The 19,237-nt window shown below is 45.2% G+C and overlaps 1 protein-coding gene across 2 annotated transcripts in view; it reads left to right on the top strand.

The window, feature by feature from the left end:
- GPR107 (G protein-coupled receptor 107) overlaps positions 1-13,758 on the top strand; it is a 36,710-nt gene extending 22,952 nt beyond the window's left edge. For both annotated transcript variants that reach the window (XM_068656594.1, XM_068656595.1), the window contains 4 exons: positions 190-239; positions 1,015-1,098; positions 1,900-2,024; positions 8,666-13,758. In XM_068656594.1, the coding sequence (XP_068512695.1) occupies positions 190-239; positions 1,015-1,098; positions 1,900-2,024; positions 8,666-8,762 (356 nt within the window). In that variant the 3' untranslated portion in view covers positions 8,763-13,758. The remainder of the gene's footprint in view (positions 1-189; positions 240-1,014; positions 1,099-1,899; positions 2,025-8,665) is intronic.
- Positions 13,759-19,237: the final 5,479 nt, after the last annotated feature.

Genomic DNA, 19,237 nt, shown 5'->3' with positions numbered 1-19,237 from the left:
TAGGGATTGTCCAGTATATGTTCAAGCCAGACTAGCATTCCTCAGAGCACCCTGCAGGCTGTGGGGTGAATACTTCTAGTGTGGAATTACCCAAGTCATAGTTTTGATCATGGTCTTATCTTGTAGACAAACATCAGGAGAAACTCTCATTTTGATTAATTTTCTGATGAACTTTTGTTCTTTTGACAGCTGCCATTAACCTAGCAAAGCTGAAGCTCTTCAGACATTACTATGTTATGGTAAGTAAACAAACAAACAAAACAACAACAACAAAAAACCTTGTCCTCATGCATACAGAGCACTTCAAAGCCATTCAAGCCTTTTGATGGATTACTTCTTTGAAGCTACCATAGCTGATGAATGGGGTAGAGATGCTCCTAGATCTGTGGCAGTGCTGGACTTTGGCACCTTGGCCAACTGGGTTACAATCCTCAGAGCAACTTTCCTTCTTCTCCAAGCAGTTGCATCCCTCTATCTTTTAAATTGGCTCCAGCTATTTGTAATGCTTACTGATTTCCTCTGGAGACAGTTTGAGCTGCCAGTTGAATTGATGAGCTTGAATAACATACTATAAACTTGCTAAACTGAACGTGGGACCAAATGGTGCCTTGAGATGCATGCGTGTAGATTCTGATTAAGTCAGTGGGAGCCATGAGCATACCTCCCAAGAGAGCATAGCCTTCTTAATGATTTCCAGCAGTCTCATTTCAGACTCTTATGAGTGTTAAGAGTAATAAATTACAGTACTGATTCTTCAGTTCTACAAAATCCTGACACTTAAAGCATTTTCCTGATGTAACTTATATTTGTTAGTAACAGCTTGAGTCATTTGGATGTTCAACAAGCTGCAGAGCCCTCAGCCCATATCTTCCATGTTTATCGAAGGAGCATAATAGGGCTAATTTGACATAATGAGTTGTCTGGGAACTGCTTCAGCTATTTTTCTGGAAAAAGAGGTTCAGTCAGGATGATGCTATTGTTCACACACATGCTTTCTCCTTTTTCTTCCCACAGATTGTGTGTTACATTTACTTCACACGGATCATTGCAATTCTCATAAAGATTGCTGTTCCATTCCAGTGGAAGTGGCTTTACCAGGTATTTGTCTGCAAAGGAAAATACATTTATTCCTTGACTTTTTTTCTTATTAATCTTTAAATATGATTGCACCAAAAAAATACATAATGGGTTCTTCATGTTATGGTAGAACATATCAAAGCACAGTGCTTCACCCTGTTTTCTCCTGACTTTTATCACTGATTGCTCCTGGTGGCAGGAGTGTATTTTTAGTTTTATGTTTGCCCAGCAAGGCTGCCGGATTACACGTGAGATGTCTAAAAGTAATTGCATTATTGATCTTAGTCTTTAAAATTAAAAATATCTGAAGGAAATTAATCAAGAACGTACAAAAGAGGAAAAAAAAAATTAGTCAGGTTTACCCTGTGTAATTGAGGCCCCAGGGAGCCAGTGAAATAGGCTTTGGCTTTTCCACTTACAGGCTTTCTTTGCCTAGTGACTTTTTAAATACTTGGTTTCTTAACATATAATCCAAGTAACCGTGCAGGGAGTCTTTGGAATACATGAACTGTTGAAAATACCAAACAACTTTGGGATACGTATTTTTTCCAATTTAAAAGCCAAATTTTGCTGTAGTTATTTAAAAGTACTGGAGTGATATCTAGAATTGTAACTGTATTTAGAGTGACAGGGAAAGCTGGAAGAACAAAGAGCTTGACAGCTTTTTGCCTGGGATTAATGATAACAGGACAGGAATTGCTTTTTTATTTCTGCTATGGCACAGGCTTCTTGGCCATAAAATCTTGAACCTTATGAATGAGAAGTGTTTCATGACCGTGAAGGATTACAGGACTGAACTTAATCTTGTGTTTTTACTTACAGCTGCTGGATGAAATGGCCACACTTGTGTTCTTTGTCCTCACTGGGTACAAGTTCCGTCCAGCATCAGACAACCCATATCTACAGCTTTCTCAAGATGACGAGGATGATTTGCAGATGGAAGCTGTGTAAGAACCTACCTCTTTTACTTCTTAACTCGACCTGAGAAAACTAACATTTATAAACAGTTTGTTCTGATCTCTAAGTCTTTGTTTGAAAAAAAGATTAAGTTCTGTATGCATATTTAAAGATGAGGTGTCTATTTGGTATGTGTTTAACTACCAAAGAGGCTTGTGATATGCCTAGGAATCCCTGAGCTGCATATTGCAGTAGAGTAGAATAAGCTGGTAAAGCATTTCATGGGGCAGGAAGATGCCCAGGGAATTGCCAGGCTAAACAAATTAAACACAAAGTATGTTGCTGAACACCAACATGCCTTACAGATTGTCATTAACGCTGTATTTTCAGTGTCTGAAAATAAATCTTCGTAGTTCAAAAAGCAACCACCAAACAAATCATAAAAATCAACTAGCAGTCTACTGACTATAAATGAGCATGATGTAAGGTCCCTTCTACCCCAGAGGTCAGCCTGTAGCTTTGCAAAAACTTAAGTAACGCTGAGCTGAGGAGACGGGGGTTTTAACAGTCCTTTTCACAGTTCACTTCTTAGCTGTTAAACCATGAGGCACCACAATGCAGCAGGACCTAAGTTAGTCTGGAGCAACTATAAAGTGAGACTCAGCCTAATCCCTGTCATTTCCTTTGCAGTGATTTTCTGAGGACTTCGTTTCAGAAATGCCATTCGTTTTCTATGATAGAAACTGCTTTAAGATGTGCAGCATGCTGGAAGTGTTGAACGTGGTTATAATTGCTACACTCTGTGGCCTTGTAGGAGCAGAGCTACCCTAATCTCTTAGTAGTTATGCGTTTCATGCACAGCTGCAATTCATGTGCAGGCACAGAAGTCTATTCCTGACAGTTTCTTTCCAGTTCGGCAAATCTCCTTTACCTGATATTAAGTGAAATAAATCACTGCTCCTCCAATTTTTATTGCAGGGCCAAAAAAGTTGGAACATGTTTGCTGCCCTCATAGTTAGCTCAGGAAGAAATACAGCTTACTAGGGAATTGCTACAAGGATAGATGCATAAAGTGGAATCCAGCCTGAAATGTCATGCCAAGGACTTTAATTCTCAGAAATGTCTCCAGTAACAGATGTTCTTGCCAAATGCATAGTTATTTTTGCCTTGGGTTCATAAAAACCTCTTTGTTGAAAGATGAATTCAAGTGACCATAACATTACTTATCACTTAAAGGTGTTTCAATGGCTTATATAAGAAGCTGTTTTCAGTTTGGGTGCTGGTAAGCACACATCCTCATTAGGAAGGCAATATCTGAACTGGAAGATGTGGCAGGATTTGTGGTTGTTCAGAAATGAGCTCCTGCAAGATTACCTCTTAGACTGAAATTAACTTTGCATTGTGTACTTAATGAGTTTTTACTTGTTTGTGTTTCTGTTAGGCCTAATAATAAAGCATTTCTCACATGTAGTGATTTCACTGGACTGGAGAAGCTGCTCAATTTTAGAGGCTCTGCCAGGAAAAAGCCTTAAAGTTTAATGAACTAATCAAGTGATTTACATCTTGCAGCAGTGATACAGACATTGCTAGAAACTCGAGGATCAGAGTTCTTTGTGAGCCTCTTCCTAGTAAGGCATTTTGGTCCTTGCCTTGGGAGTTTCCATTGTTGTGCCTTGTGGGTTGTTCCCCTTAGCCTTGCTGGATTTTTTCTCGTCTGATTCACTATGAGTTTTATTCCATGTGGGCACTTGGCAGAGGATAATTTCTAAGCGTCTTGTTTTCTGTTCCCTAGCTGCATCAGGGAGGTTAAGCTTACACATTTCAGAAGCATGATATGTACACATTGTGTGATAGGTGAAGCACTACAATGCAAAGTTTCTTCTTGATTTGATCTTGTAGTCCTGTTTTTGCTTTTATAAATATTAAATGTTGTTTCTATAGGGAAAAATATCAAGGTTTATTCAAGCAAGTGACTAAGTGTCTGACAGCATCCTGACTAACCATTGTATGAGTGTTTTGTCTTTCATGTGATAAATATCCACTTGTCTTCAGATGCTGTGGCAGAAGAGTTGAAAGGTTGCAAAAATCATGGTGTTCTTCCATGTCTTATTTCCAGGCTTTAAGGTGGTTTTCCTTTCTAAAAGGGTTTTTATTTATCCTTCTTAAAGGGAAAAAAAAATCTTGCTGCAAAAGCATTCAGTGTCTTTAGGCTCAACATTTCCTTGAGAGGGGAGAGCTGTATGATCAGCAAGTCTATTTTCCAGGCTTGCTTGTCTTCCAGCAAGAAAAATAGGATGCTTGAAGTGCAGCTCTCTAGTGTATGCCTGTTTTCTTGCAATGCAAACTATACAAATCTCTGTGTGGCAATAAATGTAAATATTGCTAAGGACAGTGTGGCAATCTGCAGAGCTTAAAGAAAAATCCAAAGTCTAGGTGTCTGACAGAAGCAACGTGAGGCACAAATCCTCCTTCTGTAGACTGTTGCAATTCTCAAAAAAAAGTATTCTCTGAATCACGAACAGTGAAGGTGACTTGTAATAAGCTTGTAAAGCTACCTTTTTTTTTCAGCAAACACACCCCTGCCTTGAGAGAAAGCATCCACAAATTTTTAAGACTGGTTTCAATTATACCGGACTCAATAGAAGTTGCCCTGGTGGAGAGGAGAGGATGACTAAACCTGAACTAAGGACCAGCCTGTTCTTTTTCAAGTAGGGTCAATAGCCATTCATCTTCAACAAAGTGGCTCTCTGTGCATTCTGTGCGGGGCAGCTTCTTTAGGCTGTTCTGTCAGTATGTGGGCCTGTTGCTGACAGTTTGTTAGATTAAAGTACTCTCTTTGAAAAGGTGCAGCCACACTTGGCAGAAAGAGCTGTCAGGCTTCCAGTCCTCATGCCATTTCTGGGGCACGAACACAAATGTAAACGGTGCATTAGATGAGGGGTGAGGAAGAGCAGAGGAAGCAGGTTTGTTTTTTTTTTTTTTTTACTCTTGCAGTAAGTTATTTCATTAGCTCAGTAAGCGTTGCTTTAGAGGAGCTCCTCTACAGATCTGGGTTGAAATCGTGCTCATAAATGCATGTGGGGTTAAGATACTTACGCGGGAGGAAGAATTTCAGGAAAAAACATTAACGGCTTTGTTCTTAACTCAGTAAATCTGTTTTACTGAATGCTTGGAGACTGATTTTGTGTTTACTTAACACCACAAACAACCTCAACATAGTGAACTGCTGTGGTAATGCTGACCTACCTTTGCTTATACCTCGGGATCTGGAGTTTCTTGCTGTGTCATGAGGCAGCCTATTCTGCGCTGAAAGTCCTGGCTGGCTGCTTTTCTCTGCTCTCTCTCTCTCAGGTTGTGCTTCACGGCAGGCTGATTCATGAGGCTCTTCATTGGAAGTGATTTTCTTTCTCTGTGACAGCTACAGAAGTCCTCTCTGGAGAGCTGGTTTAGTGTGAAGGATTTGTTGCATTTCAGCTACAACTGATCTGATCTAGAAATGCAGCTCAGCGTTTCAGTTCAGCTGAGGAATGTTTACTTGCAGTGTTGCAGGTCAGAGCTCAAGTTCAGAGACTGCCCAGGGCATTAGTCTGAGAATTGCAGTGTTCTTGATCTTGGTGCTGCTGCCCTTATTTTACTGGGCATTAAAACATGTTGACTGAAATAATGTTGAGAGGGAAGAGAATCTCCCATTGTACATGAACAGGCTGAGGAATGAGGCCTTAAGGGTTACGCTGATCACTTGAGACAAGAATAGCACTAATCAGACTGGCAGTCCTTAATTTTCGCTGAGGAATTTACCCCACCCACCTCCCAACATCTCTTGCAGTTCTGTGCTATCATTGCACGGGGGTGCAGGAAACAAATAGCAGGACTTTACCTGGCTGCAAAAAAAAAAAAATTCAGTATGTATCTGTTTGTCCTCTCCCCCCATGAACGTAGAAAATGGATCTTTCCCTTTGAGCTGTAACCTCTGATCATCTTTGTTATCTTCGTGATGTATAATGGGTTGTAATTGCATTCAAGTACTGTGCTAAAATCTAGACTCTGTGCCCGGTGGGATCTTCCTAGATGTGAGTCAAGTGTTAGCACTACTTTGGTGTCAAGCATGTGCAAAGCACCTATTTATATATCCTAGTGGGATCACCGTTGTATATATCCTTGTTGGATTGCTGTGGTAGTGCCTCTTTTTTTTTTTTTTTTTTTTTGGTTTGTAGTTCATTATAATTTTAAACTCATCCCTGAAGAATTGATACTCAGCTCCTTACTCTGTAGTTATGAAGTCAGTTATTTCTGAAGAGTAAACTTTATAGTTGTTTTCCTCCATTCTCCTATAATTTTCAGACCATTACTTCAATTTGCCAGAACCTTTCTGCATTCTAGTCCTGTTCTCAAATATGTAGCTCTTAGTGTCTTCTGCAGATTTAATAAGCAAGTTCTCTATTCCATTACCCAGGCAATTACTGAAGATATTGAGTAGAAGTGAACCCAGGACAGACCTCTCTGGAACCACACTCAATGTTCTTTCATTTTTGACAGGAAACCATTAAGTTCATCTCAATGCATGCTTTTCCAATTAGTTATGCATCTACACTGATAGATCCTTCTAGCTCATGTTTCCCCATTTTTTTTTTTTACTATGAGGCTGTGGGAAAACCACTGTCAACAGGGAGAACTTGAGATCTGTATGCTTTCTGTGATGAAAAGCTTGGTGTGATCTCTTCCAGGTGAACATTTACTAATTCTGTCTTTCTTGTTTAAGCCACCTGCTTGCTTAATCTCCCTGGTTTTTATTTCAATAGGGAATAAAGTTGGTAGTTGATCTGTGCTCTTCTGGCCCTTTCTATTCCCTTGAACACAGGATTATCTAGGCCCACTCTAAAGCATCTTAACCGCTGATGATCCCAATTCTGCCCCTGCTAGAGAATGCCAGAATGTACTAGTTTTTGTTTGGGTAAATTATTCTTAGAGAGTGCATGAACAGAAGCTGATATCTAATGTGGGACCAAGGGTGGTATCAGAGGAGTGTATCTGAAGATTACTTCTCTTGGGTGATACTGTGAAAATGCTGTTAGCAAGCCTGATCAAATATTCTTACATGGTAAACAGCACGGTGAAAGCAGACACAGACTGACAGCGGCGACATCGAACAGGATGGTTTTATGTGTGCTTCCAGGCATCCCTTGTGAATGCATTGAACCGTTGCTACTCTTACTTCCAGCATCTAAAATAACCTTTGCAGCACACTTGTAGGAAAAATTACCTGGGTGGAATCAGAATCATATCGTGCAAAAAAACAGAGCAAATGTCTGGTGCATGTGAATAGCCTGTGTTGTGTAGGGAGGGAGAAAGGTACAGGACTGAAGAGCTTGTTGGGAAGCCAAGGTGGTTGTAAGAGTAGTGGTGCTGTTGTATCTAGATAAACAGATCAGTCTGCCTAGTGTTTGAACAGCATTATGAGGCTTTGTAGTTCAGTGGTCAGATTGCCACGTCAAAGCCAGGCTTGGATTGGTATAAATGGGATGACCTCTCCTGTTTTGTTGCTGCTCATTGAGTAATTTTGCTATTACCAGGAGTGCATTAAGCTAATAATGTTCACTTGGGGCAGTATCCACAGCTTGTGCATTTGTATAAGACGTTGTACTTGTTAAAAGCACTGCAAATGCAGCAGCAAGTCTAATGGACAGAGTGAAGGGTGCTCAGCTATAGGGTGAAAAGTTTCTAAGCAAGCTGCTGAAACTTAATGTGGTACCAGCTGGTTATTTACTAAACAACCTCATACTTCTTCGAGTAGGAGCAAATATTATAATGCTTATTCCGTTGCAGTGCCTCTGATACTGTTTTGATACAGCTTTCCCTACATTAGAGAGGGAAACTAAATAATGTGGTTTCAGCTGAGTGCAGTTTAGACCTTGTCTATTACCAGTCCATCGTGATTTTATCTCCTCCACCACAAGAAGCAGCTTTAACTAAGGAGCTGCACTCATTTGTACTGATACAAGTGTCTTAAACGTTTGTTTCTGATGTTACATCCTGTTCTTGCTCTGATCCTTCTCTGCAGTCTGCTACTTTGGTTTTCTTTGATCTGTTGGGTTGGTTGAGGAATGCTCCTTCAGGAGGTAAAAGCAGTGTAGATGGGACTGTGGCATGGTTCCTGTTGGCACACAGATCCATAAGCATGAACCTTTTTTTTTTTCTAAAGCATGCTGTAGTTTATTTTGATCTGAATCCTGTAAAGCACAAATGGATAAACAATCTTTATGATAACACTGCAACTAAGTCAGCTGGCCTCAGTGGTAGTTCTTCCTGTCTAGACAGCTATAGCAGATCCTGGCACACCAAGGCTGTTGGGACTTCTGTGTTTCCCATTGCCAAGCACAAAGGATTGGCCCTCTCTCAATGCTGTGACACCTGGTCTGAACAGGAAACTGTGAGCCAGCCTACATATGTCTGTTCTAGTTTAGTGACAGATGAGGAGAGTCTTGAGGACAGCAGCGTTGCTCCCAACACCCATCAGTGGCGTGTTCAAGATGATACCTGGTCTGCAAAATGGTAGCAATAGGAAAGGCAGAACATCAAGACTGGTAAAGAGTCACTTGGGAGAAATGTTGTTTGATACATGCAGGAAGAGCATGGGCTGTTGGCAAAATGGGTGTTGGAGTTCAAATTCTGATGTTGTTTCCTTCTTTTCCAGGGTGACGACTTCTGGAGTGATGGAGGGCATGAAGAAGGTCAAGAAAGTGGTAAATGGTTCAGCAGAGCCACGGGGCGACTGGGAAAACATGGCATGATGGACTGGACTAAGGCAGCACTTTTGCAGAAACTTTTTTAATTTATTAATATTACTCAGTGGAAAGGGAGCAACTAGCACTTCCCAACACTGAAACTGCAGAGTGGGGTGTGTCTAGGGGGAGCAAAGCAGTGCAGAAATCTAACTATTCCTCTGATCATAAGAAAATGGGATCTCTTGGTACCTGCAAGGAGTGTGAAGCTTTCCTTGGGATTTTGGGTAGCTTATTCTTTTTTCCCCTTTCTGGATCAGTTAGGTATTCTGAATTGTTTGCGGTTGCGTTCTTCAGAATGTGTAATTTTAATGTGAAGAGAGACCTTTAGTGTGTATGTAAAGTATATATTTTATATAATGTGCATATATATATATATACACACGCTATGTAATGTATGCTGGGAAATGCAAAGTATCACAGAAGGTGGGGAAAAGAAGAAAAGTGGTGTAAGTATTTTTTTTTTTTTTTTAACTCTTTTGGCTTGGACAAAATATAGCGAAACAAATGAGTAGAAATAACTGCAGTTATTTGACAGACTAAATGGGGTATTGGATCAGACGAATTCCACCAGTACTCGCATCAGTGGGAACACTGAGAAATGTTTTCTCTTATTCCGGCAGGCTTCCACTTGAACACATCAGGTTTTCAGATGTATTGGTGTATAGGAAGCAAGCAACTGGTTTCATTAAAAACACCAGCCTGTAGCATAACAAGCATTAATGTAAATTCTCCACTGTTAATTGGGTTGCTCTTGATTCGTGCCCACCTGACAAGTACACAAGAGGTGTAGGACTGGGGCTTACTTTTTAGGGGTCTGCCATGCAGTCTTAAATGTTGAATTTTAAGCTGTGACCAAAAGTACTTTGATCTGCATTCTAAAATATTTTCAAGGTATTTCAAAAGACAGTCCTTCCTGGCACCGTGTAACCAGTACCAGGATCTGTCCAGCAAATGTACTGCAGCATGAATCTCTGGCTCACCATTATCCTGAGCTGCTTTGCCTCTCCAGATGGTGACTGGTACCTCTCTGGCTATGTAGTGATAGAACTATTTAAGGTGAGCTGAACTGGTCAAAACGGTATTGCTGTGAAAACCAGGCAAGTGCAACTCCCAGTCATGAATTTGTTTTTCCTGAGGAAGGGAGAGGGTTATGGCCAGAACGTTCAATGCCTGGGAGTACAGAAGTCTTATCTATCAGCTGCAAATCTGCAGTGGAGTCTGAACTTAGAGACACGTTACAAATGCAGTGTGTTATCTCTAGTGCTCTGGGTATCGTTAGAAAGGCGAGTCAGTGCCTGTAGCTGTAGTAGTAGGGCATAGTGATGGATTGTTAATTTGTGGGAGGACAGAAGTGGTTCACGGATGTAACGGGAATAAGCTTTAAGAAAAATAAATCAAGTATAACTCACTGACCTAATGAAGCCTTAATCTTCATGTGGAGGTATTAGGCATACAGGGACAGGGACAAGCATCATCACAGAGCTTCAGATGTGCCAAGATGTCTTACAAACACTTTTAGGAGATTTTTTTTTGACTAAGAGGACTGCATCTCTAGGGCACAGCTGATTAAAGGACTACAGCAAGATTTTTTTATTCCTTAAGTTTAGAAGTGGGTGAGGGATTTTTTTTTTTGTATTGCAGGGTTGTTTTTTGTTTGAAACGTTGAACCACTTTCTCAGTCTTGAACACAGATTGTAGAGCTTTTAACAAGCAAGCACTCTGTACCAAGACTTGCCGTTTGAAGAGCAGCGTTGTTTTCTCCAGTTGCAGCTTCTTTTCCCTGGTATTGATTCTATTCATCATCGAAGTGGTAGAAATGAATCTACCTGCTTTGATACCTGGAACGGGCTTTTCTTCAGATAAAGCAAAAGAATAACCCTCTTATCTTGGTGCAGAGTCCTCTTCTATATTTTTCTCCTCAGCTGTAACTGCACAGTAATTGCAGCAGTGCTGGTTTGACTTTTGCTGTCGCTGTCTTGCAAAGATAAAGTTTTAGTGAAAACAGAGGCTACGCCGCTAGAAAGGCTCGTACATCATGTAACACCCTTTTAGACCTTCAGTAGGAGAAATTCTTTTGCATATTAAGTAGCTGAGGTGTGAGAAATTAAAACGATAAACAAACATAGGCAGCCCCAGCACATCATACAGTTAAATACGATAGCTGAAAAAGCGATCCTCTCCTCTGCACGGTTATTCTGTCCCTGGGGAAGTGTCACTCTTTGCTCCCAAAGGGCTACTCAAACAGGCTGTAAATTTTGCCCGGAGTAGTCCAGGAGACCTGAAGTCTGTCAGCACTGAGGTATGTGAGGATTTGCTGTCAGGAACAGAAGTGCAATAACACATTGTTAATCCAGACACAATGCTGTCTTAGAACCTCCTAATGCCTTTTGTGGATGGACTGGGGAATTCTGATGGGTGTGATTCACTCCAAAACACCGGCGGCTGTGTTGGGGTCCCAGCGTGGGCCGAGCTGGTTTCAAACAGCTGTCGGTTCCGTACCTCAGCATCAGTGAAGCCGCTGATAGGACAAATGCTTTTACCTTAGTCTCAGGTTTCTTTATGTGCACTTTTCTGCTAACGTTGCATAAAGCGTAGATGTGTCTGCCAAGACCCTGCCTTCCTAGTCAGAGGCCAAGAAATGGGTGACTTTGTCTTGGCGTGAAAAGCTACGGCAGGACTCTGCGAGTGTTCTCAGAAGAGCTGTTTCTGAAGTTCACTTTCTGAGCCTCAGCAACCAGCTACACAACCAACTTCAGCTGGCACTTCATGCAGGGCGCTAGCCAGCAGTACCACACTGACTTGTCAGACCTATGCATTAATAAAGAAATGTGGATATACAAGTTAAAAAAAAAAGTATATTTTCCTACTGCAGCCATGTCCAAAGTGAATTTCCACTTTATAGTGTAGAAGTCCTCAGAGCAGGTAGAAAAATTTCCCTTGTGAGGTTGCGTGTTGGATTGGACGGCAGCTGGGATGTTGAAGGATGGGGAGGGTGGCTGCAGCTGAGCTTCGTGCACAGTGTGTGCTGTGCCACAAAGCATCAACGGGAGGACTGCTCCTTTCCCCTTCCTCCCGAGGCAAACCCAGACCTGCACGAGTGGCAAGAGTGTGACTCCTGCTAGTGAAGAGCAGCAGCTCGCCAGGCGGGATAATCGCAGTGGTTGCCTTTGCCATGCTGCCTGCTGTCGCTCTGGTAGGAAGACACTGCCTTTCCCTTTTTTTCACAGGGAGGGAAAGTGGAAGAGCTGCTTGTGGCTGTGCAGATCGTTCTGGGATGCAGCCTTACTTTCTTGTCTGCCTCCTACGGAAGCGAGCAGCCAAAACAATCACTGGGTATACGGCAGGGTAGCTGAGAGGAGCCCTGGGAAGGGAGGTCTGGCGCAGCGCTGAGTAAATGGCAGTGAATGCATTCACATATGTTGCTGCTGTGGAGTGCTCAGCACCCTCTGCAGAGAAAAAGATTGGCTCATTCTCCAATTGTAATGCAGCTTATGCCCCAATAAATCCCTATTGATGATGGCACACAAACGCCACTGCTGGACTCCTCCTTACTGCTGTGACTGTTCAGCAAGCTGTCTTCCATAGGAAACCTTGCAGTGCAGCTGCCAGCCTCTTGCATTCTTCAGACTTGAAAATATTTTCCTTGATGGTTCATCAAGAGACACATTAAAAGATAGGAAGACATAATGGGGTCATCTGGAACGTTGCTGCTGCTTCCTGAAAACGTAGCAGTTCTAGCTGAAGAAGCCACATGCTGTCCTATTAAGATGCTCTTTAATGTTGTCATCTAACTCAGCATGTCGTGATCTGCGCAGTGCATTGTTCGCTGTCTCTCTCCATCTGACTGCCCTGTCCCTGGATTTCCATGCTGGCATACCCTGGGAGCATGTTGTAAAAATTTGCTGCATTGCAGTATTTTGTCTTCGAGCTAGTAAGGTAGGAGATGTATTTTCCTAAACTAGGTGGACTCTGTAGCGTGAGCGTGCATCCACCAAATGTTAAGTGCTGTAACGTTCCTGCTGGCCACGAAAAGGGCACATCCTAACCACTCCAGTGTGCACACTTGGTGAAAGTCCAGCAGAAGGCTTTTAATGTGTTAACTCTTCTTTTTCCTTACGGTACTCTTCTCGTGAAGAGGAGAAATGCAGGCTGAACAGTGGTGATCAAATGGACAAAGTGTGTGTCTATTTGAAAATTGCCTGGCTGCATTAGAAGCAAATACTGGGTATTTGTGGGTTCTGTTGAGCTCTATGAGAACTGAAGTTGCTTAGCTCATACAAAATCAGGTAAAAGCGCAGGTATTGAAGGAAACACTTGCTCCTTCAGTCTGCCTCCTTTGTCTCCTTCAGTTTGACCTGTAACAATAGCTAACAGACTCCTGTTACTTCAAAGCAAATGTATTGATTCTGCGTTGTGACCTCCATCTCAATCATACGTTGTTTCCCCGTTCTTCACTTCTGTAAAAAGCATGGAGACGCGTTCTGCAGTAGGTGGAAGGCACAGTGATTTGTGAAACGTAACTGGACTTCTGCTGCCGAAAACCTGTGACCTTGTGTGTAACTTCAGCAACCCAAATGTTGCACGAAAGCCGAGGCGGTGCTCCCCAGAGGCGCTTGACCAATGTTCCCGTGTTCCCTGGGGCCGATTGCTAAATCAGTTTAATCTGGCTTCCCTTGTAGCCGCTGGGTGTGATGCTGTTAGGCTTATTAATCACTTAGTAATATAGAAAGCTGTGCTTTTTTTTTTTTCTCCCCCCGTGTAGTTTGCTTGGAAATAGCAATGATCCTGTAAGAACTCTGCATGGTATGTACTTGCAAGTGGCTGGAACAGGATTTCAGAAAAATACTGAGATGCTACACTTGTTGGAAGTGATGGTACAAGAAGAAAGTGGCCGAGGAAAAGAGTCACTCCTTGTAGGTTGACTGGTTGAAGAACCCATTTATGTTTTGACTGCAGCAATCCTGTAGAAAGGACAATTCTTAATAAATATTTTCCTGTGGGATTTCGCTTGGTGTTCTGCTTTCTGTGTAATAAAGGAGAGCCTGACCCCCACGCTGTCCGAAGCACCTCCTCTTGTAGCTAGGATACTGGCGTGTTGGGCTGGTACCTGCTCCATCAAAACAGAGGATGGGCCTAAATGGCCTCCCTTTCCTTTCAGTACCTATTAATAATTAATTCCAGATCCTCTTGTATCATTAAGCAGCTTTAGGGCACCTTGTACAACGTAGCTCTGAATTCATTTAGTAAATGATCTCCAAAAGAGCTCAAAGACTCTCCTGTACAGGAAGGTCCCCTTTCAGGGGTTTTGGTGACCAGTAACTATCCTGTTCTTCAGTTCATGTTTGGATGTGTAAGTAACTTTTTTTTTCAGTATTTTTTTAAGCTTTATTAAAAGAACAGCAAACAGTATTTGAAGAGAAGCAAGACAGATACAAATCAGGATGGTCTGTGCAACTTGGCTTCCCTGCTGTGATTCAAATGTATAAAATAAAGATTGAATGACTAGAAAGTTTTAATGCATCTTGTTTTCTGCTTCTGAACTGCCAGTAACCGAGCTGACCTTTGGTTTTGAAGTCCTGATTTTCCCCTTGCAGCCGTTAACATCGTTGTGGGTACAGGGGCCAAATCACAAAAATCAGCTGCGTACCCCTGATCTTTGAGAGAAGCCTTTTGGCTTTGTAAGGTGAACTTCAGCAGCGTTTCTGTGGTCTGAGGCTCGAATGAATGAAGTGTTTCTCCCAGCCCTGCAGTCTGTGCCAGGCAGGAAGGCAGACGCAGCCAGGACTCGCTGCTGCCAGCCAGCATCGGGGGCTCCTCATGCCACAGGGCTCGGGGTCAGCCTGCCGGGCAAGGGAGGACACGGAGCTGGTGCTCTGAACCTTGGGACCAGAGGCAAATTACCAAAAATACAGGTTTCTACCCATAATAACCTTGTGGATCCAGTGCGATTATCTCCGTGGAAGTACTGCCTTAAAGAAAGGAGCAGGTTTGATTTTAGGCTAGGCTGAGGGTGTGTGGGGACTTCTGTAGCTCTCTTCGTGAGATGCCAGGGTCTGAGCGTGGATTTCGGGTTGGCAGGGACGAGGAGGGCAGCGTATTTCCATAAAGTGCTCTCCCTGCTGATCCACCCCCTGCCTCAAAAGCATATGGCCTTCGTCACCGAATGTAGGTCTTCAGAAGGCTTTGCAGTTTATCCTATAGTTCCCAAGCTACCACCGAGGGGTAGTGCCAGAAATAGACGGTGTTCTCTCCCCTGCAAATCCCGAGCAGCCGTTTGTGCGTCGCCTGGAGCTTTTGGGTGGGTGGTGTTTTGCTGGGGAGCGAAACTGTAAAAAGTACACGGGTTTGGGACTTAATAGCCTGCTGCAGAATAAAACAAACTGCATGCAGGTACTTCTTGGGGGTTTGCTTTCTCCCAGCTGCACGTCCTCTGCTTTTTTTTTCCGTCTGGTGTGTATTTAACCTTAAAACATCTCCCCCTAAAGTGGCAGCAAGCTCATGGCTGATGTACCACACTGGGCTGCAGGGGAGCTGGTTGTACTGGACCAAAAACAGTTCAGCTGTAATGGAAGGGTATGCCAAGCGGGACTGAATCGTGAAAAGACTTGAGCTTGAGACCAAGCGTGGGTTATGTGAGAAAAATCCTGATTTCTGCCTGTCCTCTTGGTGGGAGGCGAGCCCCAACGGTGACAGCTCGGTGAGGTTCGGGCTGACTGCAGGCAGAGAGCACCTGGAGGAACTGCACAGGGGCGAGGATGAACAAGAGCCCTGACAAAGCTTCTCTGAGCCTGCTGTGTTTGAGTGCACGTCTGTGGGTGTCCAGACCAGAGGAGGTAAATGGTTCTACCTGCTTTGAACATTTTCTTTCAGTGTCTGCAATTCTGAGCTGTCTTGATCGCGTGCAGCTCCTCCTTGCAGGACAGGGTGCCCGCTGTCAGCGCTCACGCTCTACCAAGATGATCTTCATGACTGCGAAGACCTGCCTTCTCCTTAAACCTTGCTTTTCCCTTCGTTTGCCTTCTGACTGACAGCCTCTAACGAGCAGGAGGGGCGTGGTGGTGCCCCGGATAGCGAATGGTCAATAAAACCAAATTGCTTCGAACAGCGAGGTAATAACAGAGCTGGCGTTGGCACAGCTGCTCCTGATCCTGGGGTCCTCAGGCAGGAGCCGAAGGATTTTGTGTGGCTGAAATAACAGGAGCTGCACGTTCAGGAGCTGCACGTTCTCCATTTCTTCTCTCCAGTCCCATTCGTGGCAAATAACGGGACTTGGGTTGGTGCTGCTTTCTTGTGGCTGCTTCCACCCCGTAGAATATTTCTAGAGGGATGGCTGAGACACAGTGCATCGGATGCCTCTTGTATTGCTGAATAAAATGAACAGGAATGCCGGGGGGGCTGTTAGGGTGGTGTTCAGTGGTGTAGGTGAGCACCAAAATGGAGCGGAGAGCTTAGGGCTCACTGCTCCCTCTTGGGATGATTGCACCGAGCTTGGCAAGAGACCTCCAGCATCCTCGCTGGGAGGAGCTGTTAAACAACATGGGGCTTCTGCACCAAGGGGAAATACAAGATTTTATTTTATTTTTTTTCCCCAGGAAGACTGCTCTTAGTCACTGATCTCCTATACCATCTGCGGTCTCAAGCCATTTTTGTAGGGCAGCACAACAGCCCGCTGGCGGTCTGGCACCCTACAAACCCAGGTGGGGGGGGGGACTGTTGGTGCCTCGGCTGCTGCCTGGCTGAAAAATGCCTCTCCCGTGGAGCTGCTCTGGATGCTTTGTTCCCTGGGAGCTCTGGGAAGCGGGGAGGAATCCCCCACCTGGCTCAGCTCTTATCCAAGGTATTGATCCGCAGCTCCCAGGAGGAGCCAAACTTCCCCCTTTGGGGATGGGTCTCATACTGGGAGGTGTTGGCCAGACTGGAGGGACTACAAAGGACGGCTGTGGTGGCTGAGATGGGAGAGCTGGGCAACGACAGAAGATTACAGGGGTTAAGGTGATTAAAGATGAGCAGTGCTGCGCAAAACGCCCGCACGGGGGGAGCCGCGGAAACGGGCTGGGGGCTCATTAGTGGGGCCCGAGGTGGAGAGGTGAGAAGGAACAAAAGCAGAGGGGGAAAAAAAGCTGGCGGGAGAAGCCTCCTGCCACGGAGATGGGTTTTGCTGCAAACAGTCTTCCCCAGAGAAATGGAGGAGGTTGTGCGTTGTTCCCGATAATGAACAGCGGACTGGGCAGACCCCTCCTAAACACACTGCGGGGAGCAATCCCTTTTCAGCCGTGAGCGGGACTAAATGCCCGACTTGGTCTTTCTCCATTTGCTTATCTCGGTGGGAAGCACGTTGCCTGCCTAATTGCTGGCGTGGAGGCTCCTTTTTTTTATTTTTTTCTTGTTTCACCATTAAACCTTGCGCATACCTGGAGCGAGCTGGGCTGCTGCCTGGCAGGGCCCCGCTCCAGCGAGGCTGGGAAACGCGCTCCCTCATCTGTATTCCTGGGAAGTCTTGGTTTCAGCTGCTGCTGCAGAAGCTGAGCAGAAATATATCTGCCGGGATTCGCCAGCCCCACGGTGCCCCTGCGGAACCGTGAATCAGAGCAGCCTTGTGGGAGGCAGCCGCACAACCTCTTACGGCGATGAAATCTGAAAAATAGGTACAAGAGGATTTTTGCATGTTCAATTTTTTTTTTTATTTAATTCAGCTATAGCAGGTTGGGGTTTGGGTGGACAGAAATAGCTGGAGAGCGCTGCTGGCTTACCAAGCTTGCTCAAAAAGCTCCTTTCTTGCGTTAAAAGCAGCCGAGGGGAGCAGTGCCCGGCGCTGCCCTGCTCCTGGGGCTGTGCTGCACCAGGGCCACCACCACATGCGGGGTGCAGCACCACAGGCAGGCTTCCTGCACCAAAAAGCTGATGGTTGAACACGACTCACAGGTAATCTCACAAATCGGCTGCCTTCTTCCTGCCTCGTGGAGAGAAAACCACCACAACTGCTCGCGGCGAGTGCCCTCCGCTGAGAATTGAATGGGCGGCCACCGAGCTGCCCTCAGAGCAGGGATGGAGGCAGGAAAGCAGCTCCCCTATTTCGAAGGCACTGATGTATTCCTAAAAATAAAAGCTTTAGGTCTCAGCCTTGCCGTTTATAGGGATGCTTCTCAGATTTTTATTTTTATTTTTGGGAAAAGCATCCGTTGGAGCAGGGCATTAGAATTGGTGCGTGGTGCCCAAGTAACCTCGCGCCCAGGGTGGTGAAGCAGCCTCTCCAACCCCTCTTCCAGCCCCAGGGGTGCTGGTGGCAGCTGTGGGGGTGTCTTGGGGTGTCCTGGGTGCAAGAAGCTGCTGCTCCCCGTGCGGCTGGCATCTTCCCTCGTGCAGGCACCGCTGCGCAGCGCGTGCCGGGCTGGCGGCACGAGGAACCTTTCCTTTTCTGTTCCCCACCAAGGTGCTGCCTGCTTCCAGTAGCGAGCGGCCTTTGAAGGCTCCGGGAGGCTGGGCTGCAGCTCCTGCACTGCGGGAAGGGAAGAGAAAAGAAGAGAAGGTGTTTTCCCAGGTGCCAGCTGGGATTCGTGATGTGCCACCAGGGAGGATCGCCGAGCCGCTGCCTCCTGCTTGGCTTTGTCTCAGCCAAACGCTGGGCGCTGCCACTGACGGGCTCCCGCTGCCACCCCGTGCGGGTTCCCACGGTAGCATAACAATGACAGCCCTGGAGGCTGCGAAGAGAACAGTCTTAAAAAAATATATTATAAAAAAAAAAAAGAATTTAGCAGAGAAATGAATAGCGTGGCCGATTTTAACGCTCAGCGCATCGGCTGCACATCGGTCCTGCGGCTGTGGGGCCACCTTCCCCGGTGCCTGGCTGGAGTTTCACCATCAGCGACTCGGTTTCCTTGGGAGAAGAACCCGCAGGCGCTGCTGCTGAACATCCAGGACCGGGCACCCAGTGTTTGATGTGCCCGTGGTGAAACCAGGGCAAAGCAGCAGCAGCAGCAGTCGCACGTTTGTAAAACCTAAAAGAGCTTCGGGAACCTCCTGGTCGGGAAACTTGAAGCTTTAGAGTCCCGTTTGGGTCTTCCCGCAGCCCCCTTGCCATGAAACCACACTCGTGAGCACAATTATTGCCATCTGAGCCCAGGGGGACACCGGGGGAGGCAAGGATGTGCCCGGGCCCAGCTGCCTCGTTCCTGCCTCCTCGTCTCCCGGCTGTGGCACCAGGAAACTGAACTCATTCCGCTGGAATTTTTTCAACTCCAAAGCAACTATTTCAGCGGCTCTCTGTGCCAGCAGTGACCACAGCTTGTCTGGTGGAGCGGCCAGCGCTGACGCCGATGATTTCTTTTGCCTTTTTTTTTTTTTTTTTTTTTTTTCTGACTCACGATCATTAAGCATTAACCTTAAAATAGCCGCTCTTTTGGCGGTTGATATAATTAACCTCGCGCGTGCGTTCCTCCCCCATCCCTAGGCTTTGAGACTTCGCTGCCGCCCGACTCCCCGAG

The sequence above is a fragment of the Anas acuta genome, chromosome 20 (genome assembly GCF_963932015.1).
Source record: "Anas acuta chromosome 20, bAnaAcu1.1, whole genome shotgun sequence".
Lineage (NCBI taxonomy): Eukaryota > Metazoa > Chordata > Aves > Anseriformes > Anatidae > Anas > Anas acuta.
This window is presented reverse-complemented; position numbering and strand designations above follow the sequence as displayed.